Source organism: Tauraco erythrolophus, chromosome 2 (assembly GCF_009769465.1).
Source record: "Tauraco erythrolophus isolate bTauEry1 chromosome 2, bTauEry1.pri, whole genome shotgun sequence".
Taxonomy (NCBI): domain Eukaryota; kingdom Metazoa; phylum Chordata; class Aves; order Musophagiformes; family Musophagidae; genus Tauraco; species Tauraco erythrolophus.
The window spans coordinates 73105323-73126434 of NC_141466.1; the positions used below are offsets into that span (position 1 = coordinate 73105323).

Sequence of the window (21112 nt, forward strand, 5' to 3'; positions counted from 1 at the left end):
CCGCCCAGCTGCCGGCAGCTGTTTGTGCTTAACCCATATTCGATGCGCCCCTGATAGCGGCGGGTTCCCGCGCTGCTGCGCCAGGTGTGATGTCATCCTCGGGCCGGAGCCAAAGTGTGATGTCAGCAGGAAGCCATTGCATCACTGCGTGGCCCGGGCATGCCATGGTGTCACGGCAGGCCCATGGCCGGGGCGGCCATGACCCCACCGCAGGCCCAGGGTGGCCGCGGTGTCACCACCTGCTCCCTGCCGGGTCACCGTTCCTGCTGCCCCAGTGATCCCACCGTCCCCAGCGCGATGCGGCAGTGTCAGGGTGGGGCCAGGGGTGTGGGGCTGCGGCCAGCTCTGGACCAGCACCCGTCACAGGGCACCAATGCTGCCATGGGCATGTGGCACTCCAGCACAAAGACACGGTGCTGTGGGCACACAGGGATGTGGTGGGGTTGGAGCTGTGTGCTGGCTGCGTGGCTGCTGTGCGCTGGGCTGCAGGAAGCCACCAGCGGCACCAGGCCTGGCTGCGGGCAGGGACCTGCCCCAGCTGTGCCCGTTCCAGGGGCCGCTGCACCGGCAGCCCTAAGCTGGGGAACCGCGAGCACAGACCCTGGCCGTGCACGGGCAGCCGTGTCCCGCGTGGGGCAGAGGGTGTGCAGTGGGGGGAACCTCGCACAGATGAGGAGCAGGGCGCTGCGGGAGGCCATGGCCGTGGCCACGTGAGATGTGGGGAGCCGTGCAAGACTGTGGCTGTGGAAGGGCTCGGGTGCCGCTGGATGGAGATCGTGGCTGTGCAAGGGCTGGAGTGCCACTGGAGATCGTGGCCCTGCGAGGCCGTGGCAGTGCCGAGCGAAGCGGAGCGGGGGAACCCGTGGCGGTATCACCGGCCGCGGCGGCTGCCTGCAGCCCTGGCCCCCTGCCCGGCTCCTCTGGCTTCCCCCGTCCCTCCTTCCCGTCCCCGCCGGCGTCCCGGCCTAATGAGAAGCAGATGTGCGGGCGGCGGGGGCGGGGGCCGCGGTGCCCGGCGGAGGCCGGGGCAGCGCCGGGGGCCGCGGCGGGCAGGAAGCGGGGGGCCCCGGGGACCCCGTCGGCGGGCAGCGCCGGGGCGGCTCTGGCGGCGAGGGGCCGGCCGAGGCGCGGCCGAGGGGAGGGGAGGGCAGAGCCGAGCCGCGCAGAGCCGGGAGGGACGGAGCCGCGACGGGACGCGCCGAGCGCTCCTGAGCCGCGCCGAAGCGGGCCGAGCCGCCCGCCCGTCCGTCATGGCCCCCTGGCTCTGGCCGTGCCTCCTGGCCGCCCAGGCCCTGGCCGCCAACTTTCCCCCCAGGTACAGCCTCTACACCGGCGGGGCCGCCCCGCTCGGCTCCGTCCCGGCCGCCGCCCCGCAGGGCCCCGCCGCCGCCCCCAGCGCTGCCCGGACCGCCGGCCGGCACAGGTAGGAGCCGGGGGCGCCGGGAGGGGACCCCTACTGAGCGGGAGCACCGGAGGGGAATAGCGGGGGTGGGGAGCAGGGGCGCAGCCGTCCGCCCCGACGCCGCGGAGCCCCCAGGAACGAACCGGCCGGTCCCGGGGGCGTCGGGGCGCCGGGCCCGGTCACCGGCGGGCGCCGCCGGGCCGGGTGTCGGGGACGGCGCTGGGAGCTGGCGGAGGGGCCGCCCCCGCCCCTCGCTCACCTACCGTCCCCAGTGCCGGTGCCCGGTGGCTGCACGTGGAGGGCGGGGGCCGGGGGCAGGTGCCGTCAGCGGCTCGGGCGCTGGGCGCGGTGGCGGCAGCCGTGCCGACCGGGGATCCCGGGGCTGCTCCTGCGCCGTCGGGGATGGGGAAGGTTGGAGGGGCCCGGAGGGGCCCACCGTGTGTCCCCGTCCGCATCCCTGCCCGGGCCGGGCCGGGGCCTGGCGCGGAGCACCTTGTGCCCGTGGGTCGAGGGGCGCTGGAGGCGGCCCCACGCCAGGGTGGGGGTCACAGGCGCCCCGTGGCCACATCAGCGTGGCCATATGGGGTGGAGCTGCACCGGCACGGCCCCGTGGCCGCCCCGGGAAGGGTGGCAGGACCGGCTGCGGGCGTGGGGCTGCCTGGAAAGGGGAGGACGTGGGTCAGGACCCCCAGCCCAGCCCCACAGCGCCCTGGCGGGGCACGGACGAAGCTGAGCGTTTACCTGCGGCTTTGGGGGCGCAGCAGGGGCTCCTCACGGGTTGAGGGGCGCAGCGACCCATCCCCATGGCTTAGGGGGTGCAGCAGCCCCTCTCTGTGCCTGGGTGAGGGGCACAGTGGCCCGTCCCCACCCCCTGCCCTTTCAGGAGGGGCTCTCGTCCCATCCCATCCCCATCCCATCCGCGGGATATGGACTTCCCCGGTCCCGGGCGCTGAGAGCAGCCCCAGGGTGGGCTGGGGTGTCGCAGGGTCCCACGGGTGTGGGGCTGAGGGGGCCGGGAAAGGGAGGAGGGAGGCGAGGGGGGGCCGTCGGTCGGCGCAGGAATTCCCGTCGGCCCCCGGGGAGGAGCTGGAATCCAGCCGGGGCCTGAGGGGAGCCAGCCGGGCTGACGGGAACCGGCCGCGGCTCCGCGGGCCCCCCACCGCAGCGCAGCCTGGCTTTCGCCGCGGGGGGCCGGGGGCCCGGGGTCGCGCCCCGGGGGGCTGTCCGGGGGCTGCTGTGTGTGGGGCTGGGGGTGCTGGGTCGGGGCTGGGCCCCGGGCTCCGGGCTCGCACCATATAAGGCTGCGCCGGGGTCCCTGCAGCTTGTGAGGCTGGGCTGGGGTCTCACGCCGTGGGGCTGGGGTCCCTGCAGCCTGTGGGGCTGGGCTGGGGTCCCGTGCTGTGGGGCCAGGGTCTGTCCCCGATGTGGCTGGGGGGAGCAGTGCGCCCACAAGGTTGCCGTCCCCCTGCCCCCACCATCCACTCTGGCTCGGGGGGACTTGACCCCGACCCGCTTGCAGACTCCTGGTTTGGAGGGTGCAATGGACATGGCGGGGCTGGGCCTTGGCTGCCCCTGCACCACCAGTGCAGAGAGGACCGGGGACATGTGGGGCAGCAATGGGGCAGGATGTGGGGCCACAGCACAGTGTGATGGGGTGCCTGGAACCTCAAACCCTGCCTGGCCGCCCTGAACCCCACAGGCGGAGCCCCCGTCCCCACTGGGCTCCCCAGCGGCTGCCCCATGGCCGGGGGCTGTGGCCACTCCTGCGGTGCCACCGGCCCCTGCCGTGGTTTGGCAGAGGGCCCTGGTGCTCTGGGCTGCTGGGCAGAGCAGAGATGAGAGAGCTCCGGCATGGGGCAGGATCCGGCCCATTAACCTCACGGCACTGGGTTAGTCACGACAGCAGCTACCGGTGGGGCCGGCAGGGTGAGCACAGGCACATGCTGGGAGGGGCTCAGTGCGTGCCAGGGGGATGCCTGGTGTGTTGGTGGGCGATGCTGGGCGAGTGGTGGGACAATGCCCGGTGGTGCCAGAACGATGCCGGGCGTGTGCTGGATGGGCACCCTGACCCCTTCCCGCAGGAACTGGTGTGCCTATGTGGTGACGCGCAGCGTGACCTGCGTGGTGGAGGATGGCGTTGAGAGCTTCGTGAAGCCAGATTACCAGCCCTGCGGCTGGGGGCAGCTCCAGTGCCCCCGCGTCCTGGCGTGAGTGGGGCTAGGGGTTCAGGGGGTTGGGGGGCCTTGGAGCCGAGCCAGAGACAGGTCTGGCCACGGTCCCGTGCCCCCCCCTCGCCACCGCCACCGGTGTTTATCCACCCCGGGTCATGTTTACTTTTTCGCAAGAGCTGGGCAGCCTCAAGCGGTGCTGGGTGGGTGAGTGACCGGCCCCTGTGCCCGCCCGGCCGGCAGCCCCCACGAGGCGCACACGGGGACCTCCTGTGCACCCTGCGCCCGGGCCACATCTCCAGGCCGGTGCTCGGTGGCGGGGTGGGCAGCGCGGGGTGATGCCAGTGCATGGCAGGGCTGGGCAGGGACAGCCCCCCCGGCCGCTGGCGGTTGAGCAAGAGGTTGGGTGTCGGCGGGGGCCCAGCCATGCCGTGACCATGGCCCGAGTGTGGTTTTGCTCGCACTGCCCAGCCCCACGCCGCTGCCCGACACCTCCGCACGCACGGGGCTGGCAGCCCTTGGCGTGACCTGAGACCAGGGAGCAGAGTGCCAGCAGGAGCCAGGGGCTGAGGGCTCTCCCCCCCCGACCCCTGCTGACTCCGGACCAGTCCAGCTCCCCATGCCCCAGACCCCCACCCAGTGCTCCCTTTTGTCTGCCCATGCTGCTCGGCCAGGGACTTCAGGGTCTCCTGTGCCCACAGGTACCGCAGTTTCCTGCGGCCCCGCTACAAAGTGGCGCAGAGAACGGTGTCGGAGCTGGCCTGGCGCTGCTGCCAGGGCTATTCGGGCGAGGACTGTGCCGAGGGGCCAGCGCCAGCATCCCCCCAGCCCACCAGCCGCCCCCGGCCCCGGCCCGGCCGCCCCACGCTCTCCGGCTTCGGCAACCCCCTGAGTGGACTGGGGGGCGAAGGTAGCGCTGGCGGGCAGGAGGCTGACATGCCGGCAGGGCGGCCCGGGCGCGGCCGTGATGCTGACGGTGAGGTGCGGCGGCAGGTGGCGCGGACGCGGAGAAGGTGCGGCGGCTGGAGGAGCAGGTGCGGCGGCTGAGCGAGCAGGTGGAGGAGCTGCGCGCCGGGCAGGAGACGCCACCCGAGCACCCACGCCGAGCGGCAGCCGGCGGCCTCGAGGGCGAGCAGCCAGCTGACGCGGCGGCCCCGGCTGAGGTGCGGGAGGTGCTGAGCCATGTCCAGCGGCGGCTGGAGGAGCTGGAGAACCGCCTGCATCGCCAGGAGAGCGGCCGCCAGGTCCCAGTGGTGGCGGGGGAGCCGGGAGCGGCCGCGGCGCTGCACGAGCTGGAGCAACGGCTGCAGGAGACCTGTGCCGCCTGCGCGGCTGGTACCGAGGGGCTGCGGCGGCAGGCGGCGGAAGACCGGGAGCGCATGCGGGAGCTGGAGAAGCTGGTGGGCTCGGTGGACCAGCGCAACCGGGACGCGGTGGAGTCGGTGCAGCGGCACATCAGCAGCCTCAGCAGCCGCCTGGCCCCCGCGCCCCCCGCCGCCGCCGCCCCGCCACCAGACGAGCTGCACCGGCGGCTGGCGGAGCTGGAGCGGCGCCTGGAGGGGCTGCCCCCGGCGGCGGCGGCGGCGGGGCCGGGCGGGCAGGGGCCGGTGTTGGCCCGGCGGCTGGCGGAGCTGGAGGGGCGGCTGAACGCGACGCGGGCCGGTCCGTGGCCGCCCCCGGAGGCGGAGGGGCGGCAGGGCGAGCTGCCGGGCCGCCTGGCCAACCTGAGCCGGGCGGTGGAGGGGCTGGCGGCCAGCGGGGCGCAGCGCGGAGCCCGCCTGGCCGAGCTGGAGGGGCTGCTGGCCCGCTGCGGCCAGCCCTGCCTCGAGCCCCCGGCCCCGACGGCGGGCGGGCGGGACGAGCCGCTCGGCCCCCTCCTGCGGCAGCTGGAGCGGCGGCTGCAGGACACCGAGGGGCGGCTGCGGGCCGGGGGGCTGCGGGGGGAGGCGGGGGCGGCGCTGGCGGAGGAGCTGGCGGAGCTCCGCAACCGGACGGCGCGGCTGGAGGCCGAGCTGGGGGGTCCCGGCGGCGGCCCCTGCCCCGGGGGCTGCGCCTCGCTGCCGCCGCGGGAGCTGGAGCGGCTGCGGGCCGAGGTGGACGCCTGCACCGCCGCCTGCCGCCCGCCGCAGCCCGGCCCCACCGCCCCGGCGGCGGGTGAGGAGGAGGAGGAGGAGGAGGAGGAAGAGGCGCCGCTGGAGGGGTTCGGCGTCTTCGGCGGCCCGTCGCCCTCGGAGCTGCGGGCGCTGCGGGCCGAGCTGGCGGCGGCGCTGCTGGGGCTGGGCGGGCTGAACGGCACCGTGCACGGGCTGCAGGCCGAGCTGGAGCGGCTGGACGGGCGGCAGCGGCAGCTGGGCGCCATCACCGACCGCGTGGTGGCGGAGCTGGACGGAGCGGCGGCGGCGGCGGCGGCGCGCGACGCCGAGCGCGAGGAGCAGCTGGAGCGGCTGGCGGGGGAGCTGGCGCGCGGCGGGGGCGGGGCGGCGTGCGCGGGGGCGGGGCTCGAGGCGCGCGTGGCCGGGCTGGAGCGCGTGTGCGAGCAGCTGGACGGGGTGGCGGGGTCGCTGCGCGACGTGCGCGAGGGGCTGGGCCGGCACGTGGCGGCGCTGTGGGGCGCCGTGCGCGAGCTGAACGGCACCGCGCGCCAGCGGGCGGCGCTGCTCGAGAAGGCGCTGCAGACGCTCGAGCCCCTCCCGCGCCGCCTCGGCGCCCTCAACGGCAGCGTGGAGCACGTGCGGCGGGAGCTGCTCCGCGTCGAGCGCGCCGGTGCGCGGGGGGCGCGGGCCGGGGGGGTGCAGGTCCCGCGGGGGGGCGGAGGGGGCCGGGGGATGTGGGGACACAAGACATGGGGACGTGGGGTGGTGGAGATGCAAGTCATGGAGAAGCAAGCTATGGGGCTGTGGGGACATGGGGACGCAAGTCATGGGGACACAAGACATGGGGATGCAAGTCATGGGGATGTGCGGACTCCGGCCACAGGGACATGGGGCTGTGGGATATGGGACTGTGGGGGATCGAGACATGGGGATGCAAGCCATGGGGACGCAAGCCATGGGGACATGGGCCTGTGGGATGCAGGGACATGGGGATGCAAGTCAGGGGGACACGGAGACACAAGCCATGGGGACGCGGCAGTGCAGGTCCTTGGGGTGTGGGGGCTTGAGCCATGGCGACACAAGCTGTGGGGACAGGGGGGACACAAACCATGGGACATGGGGACGCGAGGTGTGGGGACACGGGGGTGCAAGGTGTGGGGGCTGTGGGGTGAGGGCAGGGGGTGTGGGGCCGAGGCGGCCCTGACCCCATCATCCCTTCAGGCCCCCCCGGCCCCCCTGGACCCGCCGGCCCCATGGGCGAGATGGGCCCCCCCGGACCCGCTGGGCCCCCAGGCAAGGATGGAGAAGAAGGCCCCATGGGCCCCCCCGGTAAGGAGCAGCCCCCCCATGCCCCGTCCCACACAGCAGGGCAGCACTGGTGTGGCCGGACCCTGTGCTCTGGGGTCCCGTCCCATGCCAGCCCTGCAGCCCCCTCCTCCCCTTCCCTCCTAGGGCTGCCAGGAGAAAGAGGTAGGGCCGGGGGGCATGGGGGGCTGGAGCCTGGGAGGCAAGAGGGCGTGGGGTGGGGGGGCTGTGATGGCAGCTGGGGGAGGTGGGCTGGGACAAGGTGAGCGGGTGGTGAAAGCGGGAGGGGCACAAGGCACTGGGCAGGGCAGCGATGGGTGCAGCTGGGGACAGAGGAGCTGGGGGATGTGGTTGTGGGAGGGGGCACGGACGCAGCAATGGGGCAGGTATGGGGGGGGTCAGGGGCTGAGGGTGCCTGGGGGAGGGGGAGGGTGCCGGGTCAGGGTGCTCCGTCCTGACGCGGTGCCCAGGCGAGGTAGGGGAGCCAGGCTCTGTGCCCCGCATCGCCTTCTCGGCCGCACTGAGCACCCAGCGCACGGAGCCGGGCACCGTTCCCTTCGACCAGGTCCTGCTCAACGACGGCGGTGCCTACGACCCCGAGACGGGTGAGCACCCGCGTGGCACTGCTGGGTATGGGGCGGCTGGGAGCTGTGTGGCCACAGGCAAAGCGCTGTCCTGGGGTGTGATGCGACCACAGCACACAGGGTCCTCGAGGTGCCCAGCCCGTCCTGGTGGCGCTCGGGACACGGCGGCTGCCGGCACTGATGCCCACCACCCCCCGCCGCAGGCACCTTCACAGCACCAGTGAGCGGGCGGTACCTGGTGAGCGCGGTGCTGACGGGGCACAAGGGCGAGAAGCTGGAGGCCGTGCTGTCGCGCTCCAACCAGGGCATCGCCCGCCTGGACTCGGCCGGTTTCCAGCCCGAGGGGCTGGAGAAGGAGCCGGTGGCGGCGCTGCAGCCCAGCCCCGGCACGCTCGGCGTCTTCAGCCTCCTGTTGCCGCTGGCCGCCGGCGAGACGCTCTGCGTGGACCTGGTGTCGGGGCGCCTGGCCCACGCGCCCGACGAGCCCCTCACCGTCTTCAGCGGGGCGCTGCTCTACGACGCCGACGAGCCCTAGAGCTGCTGCACCCTCCAGCTGCCCCCCGGCACGGGGCTGCCGGCCGCCTGGGGGCATGGCCGGGCCGGGGGGTCCCCACACCCCGGCAGGACACCCCCCCTCCTCCACCTGCCCCGTTATTTATCAGCACCCCTCACCCCTCATTCCCCCACTGCCACGCGCCCCAGCCCCACATCCCCACACCGTCCACCCCGGCCCCCCACTGCCCCCCACGAAATAAAGACGCGGCACCGGGTTTTGTACCCGTGGCTCTGGCTCCTTCCTGCGCCCGGCTGTGGGATGCGATTTATTGCCCTGGGGGTGCGGCAGGGAGGGGGCGCAGCTGGCCCAGTCTGGGGGTCCCAGCATGGTCCCAGGATTCCTGCTGCTGTCAGAAATCCTCGTCCCAGCCCGAGAACTCGTCCTCCGCTGGCGTCCAGTCAACCGAGAAACGCTTGAAGTTGACGTAGGGGGGTCCCTGGAGGGGGCTGGGGTCAGAGCCAGCCCTTTTTGCCCACCAGCAGCACCCATCCGAGGCCCCCCCCCCCTCACCTGCTTGAGCAGGCGAAGAGTCGGTGCCTCCAGCTGCCGCAGCGAGAGCTTCCGCCACTTCAGGGCCCCGAACCACCTGGGGGTGGGGGAGAGATGCAGGAGGGGCCGTGGGGGGGCACGGGGTCCCGTTTCCCGTCCCCCACCCTCACCTGTGCTTTTTGATGCCATGGATGCCACTGGCCGTGTTCCCCAGGCGCTGCCCCGGACGGCGCCTGCAAGGGCATGAGTGGGGCAGGGGCTGGGCAGGGGGGGCACCCCCACGCACCAGGGCATGCACACTGGGGTGCAACCATGAACCCGGGGCACCGCTGTGTGCACGCCAGGGTGCCAGGGTGCACCCATGTGCACCTCGACCCTGTCCAGGCACCCTGCTGCACCCAGCACCCCCTGTGTCCCCCCACCCTCGCCGGACCCCACGCTGGGCGCCCTGGGCACCTGCAGAGTTTGCCAATGAGGGAGCAGGCGGCCTCGCCAAGGAACGCGGGGAAGGAGAAGACACCGTCCAGGATGCGGCTGTAGATCTGCTGGGGGTCGGCGCTGTGGAAGGGGGGCCTGCAGGGCATGGGCGGGTGGGATCTCGGCGCAGGCGGCAGGGGTCTCGGCCGGCCCCAGGGGTGCCCACTCACCTGCCCACCAGCAGCTCGAAGGCGAGGATGCCCAGCATCCAGAAGTCGACGGCAAAGTCGTGGCCCTCCTGGCGCAGCATCTCAGGCGCCAGGTACTCGGGGGTCCCGCAGAAGGAGTAAGTCTTCTCTCCCCGCTCCAGCTCCTTGGCGAAGCCGAAGTCAACCTGCAGGCACTGGCACTGTCAGCCCCCCATGCCCCCGGCCCCCGCCATCCCCTCTTTGTCTGGGACGCTCGCTCCGGTACCAGCTTGACGTAGCCACGCTGGTCCAGCATGAGGTTCTCGGGCTTCAGGTCACGGTAGACGATGCCATGGCCGTGCAGGTACTCGAGGCCCTGCACCACGCAGGCACAGCAGAACACAGCTAGCGGCTCCTCGAAGAAGCGCCTGTATGGAAGGGACCGGCAATCGGATGTCACGGCACAGCACGGCACTGCGGCCGCAGCCCCGCACTCGCCCAAGCTCCGTACATCTCACGTAGTTTGGTCCACAGCTCACCACCCTGGCAGAACTCCAGCAGCAGGTAAACGTACTGCCCGTCCCGGAAGGTGCCGAAAAACCTGCCGGCAGCAAGGGGTCAGCGGGCCCTCGGCACAGCCAGCGGCCGCACCACCCCAACCCTGGCACGGCTGCCCCCCACCCCACAGCCCCCCCCTCTCACCCCACAACAAAGGGGCTGCGGCTGCGCTCCAGCACCCGCCGCTCCGTGCGCACGTGCTCCTGCTGCTGTGTCCGCACCACCCAGTCCTTGCGGATGCGTTTCAGTGCAAAGAGCCGCTCCTGGCACCGCACCTGGGCATGGGTGGCTGTGGGCACCAGGACGGGCACCGCCATGGGCACCGGGACAAGCACTGCTGGCTGCCACGGGACAGGTCAGGAGGCCGGGGGCTGGCTGGGGTGCGGGGTCTGGCTCTCACCAGCTCGACCCTGCCGAAGCCTCCAGTGCCCAGGACAACACGCTGGCCCTGCCGCTGCCCCTCCTCGTAGCGCACAGCTGCCAGGTCCTCCAGCCGCACGGGTGCCAGGGGCTGCTGCAGGCTCGGGGACTCCCAGCCCCTGTGGGTGCAGGCCACAGCCCTGCAGCACCCGCACCAGTGCCGTGGGGCTGCTGACCCCCAACCCTGCCGGGGTGTGAGACCCCCAGCTGCTCCCCGGGGACGGCACTGGGTCGGACTTTGGGAACCCCCAGCACCAGGCGGGACCCTGGGGACCCCGGTACTGTCAGGCTAGGCCATGGGGACAGTACAGCACCCAGAGGGACCTCCAGGACCCCGTGTCGACCAGCTGGACCCCTAGCACGGGGCTGGGCCTTGGCCGACTCGCTGCTGTCTGACCCCTCCACTGCCACCTACATCCGTGCCCTGAGGCCAGGGAGCCCGGTCCCAGGGCAGGGTGGCCCTGTCCCTGTGCCCATCCCATTCCATCCCCATCTCATCCCCATCCCATTCCACCTCACCCCCATCCCACCCCCATCTCCAACCCTCCCCCGTCCCCATCCAATCCCCATCCCACCCCACACACCCCCCATTCCCCACTCACCGCCCCGCATCCTTGGACACCGGCCTCTCTGTCTCAGACGCGTTTCTGGGGTGGCGGGAACCCGAGGGGCACAGAAGAACCGGTACCCGCTCAGCCTCGGGCATCTGCGCAGCCCCCTCCCCACGCTCCCCTCCCCACAGCCCCCAGGGACAAGCACAGGGTGCGGGGGAACCCAGATCCATGTGAGGGGCCAGGGAGGGGCTGCCTGGGGGGGGGCGGCCGAGGGGCGGGGGATAAGAGAGCGAGCGGGGGGGGGGCCACACCACACCCCCCCTTGCCAAGACCATTGCCCCCGCCCACCCTGCAGCACCCATCGCCCTGGGTCTCCCCACCCCAGACACCCCCAGGCCCCGACCTCCCCCATCTCTCTGCCTCCCCCCCGCAGGACACGAGATGCGCGGCTGGAGCAAAGCTCCCCCATGCGAGGAATCTCCCCAGGGCCCATGGATCCCAGTACTGCCCTGGGGTCCCCCAAGGGGTTGGAGGTCCTGGGGGTTCCAGGGACACTCACGGCTCCAGGGGCTGCTGTGGGCAGAAGGGGCTGATCTCCAGGAAGTCCCTGTGGGGCAGAGGAGGTGTCGCGGGGGGGTCTCAGCCGTATACCCGCAGGGGCAGGAGCGAGGGGGATGTGGGGACACCCACTCCTTGGCCACGGTGACGCAGGTGACGTGTCCCTGGGCCTGGCACGACGCCGTCCGTGGGGTGTTCCTGCGCAGAGGCGGGGGTCACGGGGCAGGGGGGAGGCGTGAGATGGAGAGGGGCATGGGGATGGGGGGGGAATAGGGGGGATGCATGGGGCAGTGCTTGGGAAGTGTGCATGGGGGGAGGGTTGCATGGAGGGGATGCATGGGGGGAGCGCATGGGTGTGTGCATGGAGCTGCAAGGGGGGGGGTGTGCATAGAGGGGGTGCATGGAGGGAGTTCATGGGGGGAGATGCGTGGGGGGGAGGTGTGCACAGTAGAATGGGTGTGCGGGGAGGTGCGTACGGGGTGGGGTGTGCGCATGGGGGGAGGTGTGCACGGGAGAAGGGATGTGCAGGGGGATGTGTACGGAGGGGAGAGGGTGCATGGGGAGAGGGGGTGCACGGGGAGCTGGTGCCAGGGGGCTGGCACGTGCCCTACCCTAGAGCACCAGGGATGCCCTGGGGATCCCACAGGCAGTGGGCAGGGTGTCACTGAGGGGTGGTGTCACTGCGGGGGGAACGTGTCACCGCCGGGGGTGCGGGGGGCACGTACCGCAGCAGGGCCAGCTCCCCGAAGTGCTCCCCGGGGCCCAGGACGCGGATCAGCTCCTCTCGCCCTCCTGCCCGACGGCTCACCCGCACCTGTGGCAGCAGGACAGGCTGAGCGGGGCCGGGGGTCCCAGAGCGGCAAGGGGGGTGGGTGGGTGCGTCAGGGTGTTGCACCCACCTCTCCCTTCAGAATGATGTAGAAGTTTTCTCCCTCGTCCCCTTCGTGGATGATGACGTGTCCGGGCGCGAAGGTGCACTGAGGGGGTGGGATGGGGTGGGCAAGGGGGCAGGCAGGTGGGCAGGTGGGGGGCAGGCATCCCCGACCCCCCCATAGGGACGTGACCCAGCCCCCCAGGGCGCGCCGCTGGGGGCCGGGCGGAGGTCCCTTCCCGGGCACCCACCCACCTCCTCCATGGCGTCCAGCAGCTTGCAGAGGTGGCTGTCAGAGAGGTCCTGCAGCCACTGCACCCTGCGAGGGAGAGGGATCGGCTGGGCTCCTGCACCCTGCCTGCCTCCTGCCTGCACCCTGCCTGCACCCTCTGCCTGCACCCTGCCCTGCCTGGGCTCCTGCAGGCTGGAGCCCAGCAGAGCCGGTGGGCAAGGCAGGGATGGGGAAGGGAATGGAGAGGCCGAGGAGGAGATGGGGATGGGGATGGAGATTGAGGATGGGGACGGGGATAGGATGGGGTTGGGGATGGGACAAGGTTAGTGATGGGGATGTGGCAGAGGTGGAGCATGGGAACAGGGATCAGATGGGAACCAGGATGAGGATGGGATGGGATGAAATGGGATGGGGATGGGAATGGGGATCAGATGGGAATAGGAATGGGGATGGGATGGGGATTGGATGGAGGGGCCGGCACCCCCAAGGGGGTCCAGGCGTGAGGCCCGGAGCAGTGGGTGCCGCAGGGCAGTGCTGGTGGGTGCCAGGCCCCACTCACGTCCGCAGGGAGCCCAGCAGCTCAGCTCGTCTCTGCTTGGCGTTGTTGGTGGCGATGGTGCGGTACCACTGCCGGTCGATGGCCCAGAGGCGCACGGGGCCCAGCGCTGTGGCACAGGGGTGTCAGGGGGGGCCGTGGGGCTGCGGGGCCTGTGGGGTGGGGGGCTGCCCTTACCCCGCACGGTGGCCGTGCGCTTGCAGTGGTAGAGGATGGCCAGTTCCCCGAACACGTCCCCCGGCCCCAGCGTGCGGAGCTGCCGGCCCCGCTGGCTCACGCTGAGCTGCCCCTCTGCAGAGAGACACGGCTGCAGCGGGCAGCACCGCACACGCGTGTGGACACGCACACATATGCACACACACGTGCACATGGCAGCGCCCTGCAGCAGGTGGCCTCGTGTAGGTGCATGTGTGCACACCCATGGGTGTGCGCAGGTGCACGCATGTGCTGCAGCCCAACACGCATGGGCATCCATGGCAGACGAAGCAGATGAGCTCACCCTGATGCACATCCCTGCACGGGCACGGACGCCTGCACACCTGCACACATGTGGCACCCCCCCACGTGCCGGCCCCGCGGTCTCACCTGCCACAATGTACATGGCGGTGCCCTCGGTGCCCTCGGCCAGCACGGTGTCACCGGGGCCGTGGCAGACGGGGGTGAAGCTCTGGGCCAGTGCCTCCAGGCACCCCTCTCCAAGACGCCTCAGGAACTCGCTGCGTCCCGCTGCCTCCATGATCAAGGTGAGGTCCCTGGGGGTGTGGGGACACGGGCAGGGCAGCACTGGACCTCTGGCCCCGGCCCTGCGGCCTCCCTACTCCACTGGCTACCTGGGAGACTTGGGGCTGTCGAGTACGCGAAGGGTGGCATCGCTGGTGAGGGGCTCAGGGACGATGGCCGGTGCCCGGCTGTCCTGCCAGCCAGGGGGCTGCTCCACAGCCTCATCCCGCACCACACTCTGAAGGAAGCTCCGCTCCTCCTGCAGCCGCAGCTCCCGCAGCTGCTTGTCCATCCCTGTGCTGCTGCAACTGGTCCCAGCGTCCTGCAGGTGCAGGTGGGCAGGCAGCGGGCAGCATGGCAGTGTGGCAGCACCCTGCCACGGCACCAGCCCCTGGCTGCAGAGCCACCCACACCCGTCAGGGCACAGAGGGGAGATGCTCCCTGGGACACGGAGGCACAGCCCAGCCCAGCACAGTGCTGCCAGCCTTGGCTCGGCACTGCCTGGCACAGCATGGCACAGGTGAGACGTCCAGCACCACAAATCCTTGGCACCAGCAGCTCTGAGGGTCCCCAGCCCCACATGGCCGCTGGCGGGGTCAGCCCCGGCCCCGGCCCCGGCCCCAGGTGGGTGCAGGCTCCCACAGGCACTGTGCCCAGGCGCTCTCTGCCCCGTGCAAAGGTTGTGCCGCCGGCAGGAGGAAGGCTGGAGGGGCCTCGGCACAGCCCCTGGCACGGCATGGCACAGCACGAGGACGCAGCAACCCGTCCCATCCCCCCCGGGGCTGCGGCTGCTGCTGGTGCCAGGGGGCTCAGCCCCACTCCCCGTCTCGTACCCGGCAGCCTACCTGCGCCGCCACTCCCGCTGCCGCCGCCATCCCCTCCCGCCCGCGCTGCCGCCTCATCCCATCCCAGTGACACATTAACCTGCCCAGTGGCGCTTCCGCGGCCTTCCGAGCACCCCCGCCCAGCACGTGCCACACCTGCGCCTGCTCACCCCGCTGCACCCCAACCTGCACCCAGCCCCGCACCCCAGCCTGCACCCAGATCCTCTCCCCGTGCTCGGCGACGGCGGCAGGGTGGAGGGGGTGGGGGCCCAGCGCCCTCCGGCAGCACCAGGCTCGGTCCAGTGGGTGCCCCCGGGCAAAGTGCAGCCCTGGGGCTGGCAGCCACCCCCCGCGGACACCCCAGCCCTGTCCTCGCTGTGCGGCTGCCCCCAGCCTGGCCCCACGCTGGGACCCGCTGCCTCCGCGCAGGGGCCACCGTGCCGGGCCGGCCTCGGCGGCGGCCTGGGGGCTGCACCCGCTGGGCACGGGGGTGGGGGGGGGCCAGTGGGGTGCGTGCGCAGGGGGGGTGCGCAGGAGGGGTGTGCGTGCACGGGGGGGGCGTGCGCGCGGCGGGCTGTGCACGTGGGTGCGAGCACGGGGTACGTGTGTAAACACCGTGCACGCGCAAAGCGCCCGCGTGCGCAGTTCGTGTGTAACGGGCCGTGAGCCCGGGCAGCGCGCGCCCGCGCGGGGCGGCATAGGGGGGAAAGCGCGGGGGGGGAGGGCGGCGGGGCGCGTGTGCGGGGAGCGCGTGCGGAGGCGCACGCTTCGCCCGCCTGCGCAACGTCGCGGCACGCGCCCCTGGTGCGCATGCGCGAGGTGCGGTGGAGGGGCGCGGCCTCGGGGGCGGCTCCTGCGTGGCCGCGCCCCTCCCTCGTCCAGCCCGCGGAGGGAGAAGCGCGGCGACGGGCTCTGATTGGCCGCGCCGCGAGGGGCGTGCCGCGGGGCGTTCCCTGATTGGCGGCGGCGAGGCGGGGCGGGGCGGGGCGGGAGGTGCCGGTGCCGGCGCCGGTGGCGGAGCGAGCGCAGTCCCGCGCAGCCCGGCCCGGCATGGCAGCGGGGGCGGCCGCCCGGCGGGACCCCGGCCCCGGCCCCGTGGGGGAGAAGCGGATCCTGTGCCTGGGGCTGGCGTGCCTGGACATCATCAGCGTGGTAGAGGCCTACCCCGCCGAGGACTCGGAGACCAGGTACCGCCGGGCCGGGGGAGCAGCTCCGCCGGGCGCTGCCGGTGCTGCTCCCGGGGCCGGCCCGGCGCCCACGGCCCGCTGCATTGCAGGTGCGTGTCGCAGCGGTGGCAGCGAGGCGGGAACGCCTCCAACTCCTGCACGGTGCTGTCGCTGCTGGGAGCCCCCTGCGCCTTCATGGGCTCGCTGGTCCCCGGGCACGCCGCCGAGTAAGTGGGGCGCGGAGGGACCCGGGCTGCCGGCGGGGGTCCCGCGGCCGCCCCCGCGCCCTGACTCTCCCGCCGGCCCCGCCGCATCTCTCCCGCCGGCAGCTTCGTCCTGGCCGACCTGCGGCGCCACGGGGTGGACGTGTGCCACGCGGTGCTGCAGCCCGCCGGCTGCCTGCCCACCTCCGTCGTCATCGCCAGCGCCAGCCGGGGCACCCGCACCATCCTGCACGCCCGTGGGTGCGTGGCGCCCCTCACCCCGCTCTCTGTCCCCCAAGTTTCATTGTGGCGGATTTCCAACGCCGGGGTGTGGATGTGACAAATGTGGCCTGGCAGCCCAGCGGGAATGTGCCCTGCGCCTGCTGTGTCGTCAGTGCCGCCAGCGGCTCCCGGACCATCGTGCTCTATGACACGTAAGGGCGCCAGCCCTGGCCCAAATCGCCCGGCGGGCAGCGCTCGGCCAGGCCGGCTCAGGGCTGCGGCCCCCTCTCTGCCTTTGCCCTGGCTGAGCCAGGCACCCGGGCCACCCCCTGCACTCTGGGGGTCTCACAGCACACAGCCCCTGGCAGAGAGTCCACCAGTGCCAGCCCAGCACTGCCTGCTGGGGGGTCCCGCCTGCCAGATCGAGTGATTCCCCGTAATTCTGCACACACAATTGCTGCCAATCATCCCTGCAGGCCCTAATCTCCCCCCCGTGTCGCAGCCGTGATTGGCGGCGGCATCCCTGCGTGCCCATGCGCGCTGATGCGCGGAACAGGCAGCACGGCCCCTGTGGGGACACCCAGCACTGCACACGGCAGCTGCCCGGTGCCCGGGACAGTGCTCCCTCAACCATGCCGGTGCTGGCAGGGCAGCCGTTGTCCTCGCCCTGGCAGATGGCCAGCTGCACTCACGTGGGTTGATGGTGGAAGGGGCTGTTTGGCATCGCCAGCCCCTCCAGCTCTGGCAGCTCCAGCTTGGCTGCCACCATTGCTGCCCTTTGAGTCGGTCCCAGGGTCCCGCTGGGCCATCATTAATAATTCACCCGGCTGGTGCCACCCCCACGAGGACCTCTGCCCCGGGTGGCGCTGAGCCCTCCGCAGCCCCCGGCATTGCCCTTCGCCCCTAGCGGGCTGCCAGGCTGGGGTCACCCGGGGCCGCCCCACGCTGCGGCTGGGGATCCCCCCCCACCCCGCCCTGCCTGACCCCCGCCCCGCAGGAACACGCCTGACGTGACGGCCCGCGACTTCGAGCGGGTCGACCTCTCCCAGTACAAGTGGATCCACTGGGAGGTGAGCCCGGGGCAGGGGTGAGCCCGGGGTGCCCTGGGCCACGGGGGTGATCCCAGGGTGGGGCAGGAGCCGCCCGCGGGGCCGCCGGTGCCGGTGCCATGCGGTGTGCGCCCGCAGGCCCGGAACGCGGCGGAGCAGGCGGCGATGATCCGGCGGGTGGAGCGGCACAACCAGGCCCGGCCGCCGGCAGAGCGGGTCCGCACCTCGGTGGAGGTGGAGAAGCCGCGGGAGGAGCTGCTGGCGCTGATGGGCCTGGGCCACGTGGTGCGGGGCGGGGCCTCCTCGGGGGCGGGGCTACAGGCCGGGGGCGGGGCCAGGGGCCGGGCCGGGCCGTCGCGAGGTGCTGGCGCCACGGAGGGGGCGGAGCTACCGGCCGGGGGCGGAGCCAGAGAGCGAGGCGGGGTGCCCGGAGGGGGCGGGGCTACTGAAGGGGCGGAGACTTGGGGGCGGGGCCATGGGCTGTGGCGCTCTGGGAAGGGCGGGGATTTGGCCTGTGGGCGGGGCTAGCGGGCATGGGCGGAGCCAGGAGCCGAGCCGCAGTGTGGGGAGGGGGCGGGTTTGGGGGCGTGGTTCCCGAGCGTGGGCGGGGTCGGGGGCCGGAGCCGGGTGTCGAGGGGCAGCGGGAGCGCGAGTCGGGGCTCCAGGGGTGGGGAGTGGGGTACCGGCGGTGCAGCTGGAGCACTGGGGTGCGGGGGGGGCATAGCAGTGTGTGGTTGGGGCCGGGGGTGGGGGCAGCTGGGGCGCGGGGGCACGGCGCGGCGGGGGGTGCCGCCCCTGTGCCAGCCGCTCCCCCGCAGGTGTTCATCAGCAAGGACCTGGCCCAGCACTTCGGGTACCGGTCGGCCCCCGAGGCGCTGCGGGGGCTGCGCAGCCGCGTGCAGCCGGGGTAGGACGGGGCGCGTGAGGGGCGCCGCGCGGTTGGGGGGCGCACGGCTGTGCCCCAAACCCACCAGCCCACCCCCCACACTTCCCCTCCCCCAGGGCCACGCTGATCTGTGCCTGGGCCGAGGAGGGGGCTGATGCTATGGGGCCCGATGGGGAGCTGGTGCACTCGGACGCCTTCCCCCCAGAGACCCTCGTGGACACGCTGGGGGCCGGGGACACCTTCAACGCTGCCGTCATCTTCGCACTCTCGGCAGGTGGGCACGGCCACGGCACGGCCACAGCACAGCCTCTGCACAGCCACAGCATGGCCACGGCATGGCCGCAGCACGGCCGTGGCACAGGTCAGCCACGGCACGGCATGGCCACAGCACGGCATGGCCACGGCCCAGCAGGGGCTGACGAGGTGCCCCTTCCCCAGGGAAGAGCCTGCAGGACGCCCTCACCTTCGGCTGCCAGATTGCGGGCAGGAAATGTGGGATCCAGGGCTTCGACGGCATCGTCTGAGCTGGGCACCCCGTGCCAGGAGACCCCCTCCCTGCTCTCAGGGCACCCCACAGCACCCCCGCAGCACCCAGCACCCCCCTGCCCTGCTGCCAATAAAGGCCCGCGTGCCCCACCGCTGCCTTCTGCGCCCCATGGCTGTGCCCAGCCCCTCTCCCCAGCCGGGGGCGGCACAGACTGCGGGGGCTGCACCGACCACGGCCCAGCTGAGCACCGGCAGCAGTGTCTGTATTTCTGCATCCCACCACGTTACAGGGGCAACCGCATGGTTCCGGTCCCGCCGTCCTCCCCAACCCCAACAGAGGCCAAGGGGGGTACAGGGACCCGCCCTACTACCACGTGGCCTGAGCAAGACAGGGGAGCAGCCAAAGGCACTGCACCCCACAGCTGCTGTGTGGCTGGCACAGCCCTGCCCTGAGCCCCCCACCACCTACCCCTCCTCAGGGTCTGCCCAAACTGGGGCTGCCTCCCCCTCAGGGGCTCCATCCTGGGGGGCTTCCTCTGCCTCCACAGCTCCAGCATCGGGGGCTTCAGCCCGGGGGGCTGCCTGCCCCTCTGCTGGGCCATGCCCTGAGATTGTCACCCACGTGTCCCTCCCAGGGGTCCCCATGTCCTCCTCTGGTGCAGCCTCAGCCCCCACCAGCAGCTGCCCCGGGGGTCCCTGGCCCCAGGGGGGCCAGAGCAGCAGCTCAGGGGGGTCGAGCAGCCCATCCCCACTCAGGTCCTGCTTCTCCAGGACTCGGTCCACCAGCACGACCACCTGCGGGGGGGACACAACAGGGTGAGGGCACAGCCTGGGGGCTCCGTGGGGTGCGAGGGGCTGTCTCCCTGTGGGACCTACCGCGTTGGGGTCCAGCTGCCCCCCATTCTGCTGTGCCAGCACCACTCTCAGCAGCTGCAACAGCTCCAGCCCATCCAGGTGCCCACTCCGGTCGTGGTCGTGCAGCACAAAGAGGTAGAGCAGGGCTGTGGGGCATGGGTGCCGTGGGGCTGGGGCTGTGTCCCTGCCCCGCCCCAGGACCCCCAGCTTCCCTACTGCCACACAGCCTTACCCTGCTCCTGCGTCATGGCCTCCGCATCCCTCTCCGGCAGCCCCAGGCTCCTCACCGCGCTCTGCAGCAGCCTGGGGGCAGCGGGGCTGGGGGGGGCACACACCTCCTGCCCCACAGCCAGCCCCAGGGCTGCCCTGCCCCACAGCCAGCTGGGCACTGCCCATGCCTCTCCCCATATAGCCCCCCGTCCCCTCGCTGGGTGACTCCCCAATGTGCAGCCCCCAGGCCAGGTGCTGTGGGCTTCCCCAAAGGGACAGGGACTCACAGCAGCGTGGGCAGCTCCAGGCTCAGTGGATTGGGATCAGGATTTGGCCTCGTGGCTGTGCGGTCCTCAGTCCTGGCCAGGGTGGGGGAAGGGGGTTACCCATGCCCCTGGGGCGGGGGGCAGCAGGGGGGGGCTGCCCACCCCAGCCTGGCCTGACATCCCCCAATGCCCCACACCTGCACTGCATCCCCTCCACCCACAGCCCCGCAGCCCTCTGTGCACTCCTGTACCCTGTCTCTGACCGTGCACCCCAGGATCCACGCACCTGCAGCCATGTGCCCCAGCCACCCCCATGCACCCCATCTGCACCCGTGCACCCCTCCCATGCCCGGGTGCCCATCTGCACCTGTGCACCCAAACCACACCCACGCCCCACTGGTACCCATGTACCCCACCCACACCCATGTACCCCACTCACACCTGTGCCCCCGTACCTGTGCCCCCCCGCCTTGGGGGCAGCCCACGCTGCTGGGACCAGCAGCAGCAGCACCGGCAGTGGGTTCCTCATCCTGCGACCCCAGGCTGCAGCCAGGGGAGAGCAGAAGGGTGGGCACCCATGGCTGCGTGGGGGGCGACGACATGGGGGCTGTGCCCAGCCACGGTGGGAGTGTGTGGGGGCCGTGGGAATCCGGCATTTGGAGAGGGGCGGGGATGGAGGGGGCTCTGCCCCAAGCGCTTCCACACTCACGGCGCCGGCCACCCGTCCCGGAGCCCTCCCATCCCGTTCGGGCTCTGCTCCCCCGGCAACCCGGCCCGCAGCCCCCGCCCGCGGCAGCTCCCCAGGCTCCCCCCGCCCCCTATCCGCTCCGGGCCCCGCGCGGGAGCAGCAGCCCCGGGGGTGGCGAGAAGCTCCAGGCAGCGTCCACTGGCTCCAGCGCGACGGGGACACGCTGGCACCGCCGGGACGGCTGCGCTGCACGGGAGGAGCGCGCTGGAGGGTGGCACGCTGAGGGTGCTGCGGGCACTGCACACTGCTCGCACTGGTCATTGCACACACTGCTCACGCTGCCCACGCACGGACACGCTGCGCACACTGCACGCACTGTGCACTGTGCACACCGCTCACATTGCTCACACTGCACACACACAGATGCTGCTCGCTGCACACGCACGGACACACTGCACACACCACTCACGCTGCCCACGCACAGACATGCTGCTCGCACTGCACACACTGCATGCACTGTGCACACTGCTCACACTGCTCACGCTCCTCACGCTGCTCACACACAGACGCTGCTCACTGCACACGC

General features: G+C 72.5%; 4 protein-coding genes across 6 annotated transcripts; 2 read left to right on the forward strand and 2 right to left on the reverse strand.

Annotated features, from left to right (window-relative positions):
- The first annotated feature begins 1250 nt into the window (after positions 1–1250).
- Positions 1251–8087, forward strand: EMILIN1 (elastin microfibril interfacer 1). Of its 3 annotated transcripts, XM_086624865.1 has the most exons (9): positions 1251–1423; positions 3484–3609; positions 4272–4483; positions 4564–5663; positions 5733–6333; positions 6885–6992; positions 7116–7133; positions 7439–7573; positions 7756–8087. In XM_086624865.1, the coding sequence occupies exons 1-9, from the start codon at positions 1251–1253 to the stop codon at positions 8085–8087; spliced, it is 2805 nt and encodes a 934-aa protein (XP_086480991.1). The 3 variants fall into 3 exon arrangements, with proteins under 3 accessions (XP_086480991.1, XP_086480975.1, XP_086480983.1); XM_086624849.1 differs by having other exon boundaries at positions 4564–6333; XM_086624857.1 differs by having other exon boundaries at positions 4272–4480; positions 4564–6333.
- A 370-nt stretch (positions 8088–8457) lies between these two features.
- On the reverse strand, positions 8458–14546 carry LOC147529225 (cGMP-dependent protein kinase 1-like). Its single transcript, XM_086625846.1, has 20 exons — positions 14517–14546; positions 13782–13993; positions 13537–13703; positions 13129–13242; positions 12955–13060; positions 12419–12482; positions 12192–12269; positions 12018–12106; positions 11425–11490; positions 11294–11341; positions 10783–10827; positions 10161–10299; positions 9905–10035; positions 9714–9803; positions 9489–9630; positions 9245–9408; positions 9054–9170; positions 8768–8830; positions 8619–8694; positions 8458–8544 (listed from the first exon to the last, which is right to left on the reverse strand). Exons 1-20 carry the CDS (start codon positions 14544–14546, stop codon positions 8458–8460), a joined length of 2028 nt encoding a protein of 675 aa, XP_086481972.1.
- Positions 14547–15545: 999 nt separating this feature from the next.
- On the forward strand, positions 15546–18545 carry KHK (ketohexokinase). The gene is made up of 8 exons (XM_086625858.1): positions 15546–15682; positions 15772–15888; positions 16164–16298; positions 17084–17156; positions 17274–17420; positions 17954–18042; positions 18138–18295; positions 18460–18545. Exons 1-8 carry the CDS (start codon positions 15546–15548, stop codon positions 18543–18545), a joined length of 942 nt encoding a protein of 313 aa, XP_086481984.1.
- A 427-nt stretch (positions 18546–18972) lies between these two features.
- Positions 18973–20367, reverse strand: CGREF1 (cell growth regulator with EF-hand domain 1). The gene is made up of 5 exons (XM_086625872.1): positions 20294–20367; positions 19860–19931; positions 19595–19665; positions 19384–19508; positions 18973–19302 (listed from the first exon to the last, which is right to left on the reverse strand). The coding sequence occupies exons 1-5, from the start codon at positions 20365–20367 to the stop codon at positions 18973–18975; spliced, it is 672 nt and encodes a 223-aa protein (XP_086481998.1).
- Positions 20368–21112: the final 745 nt, after the last annotated feature.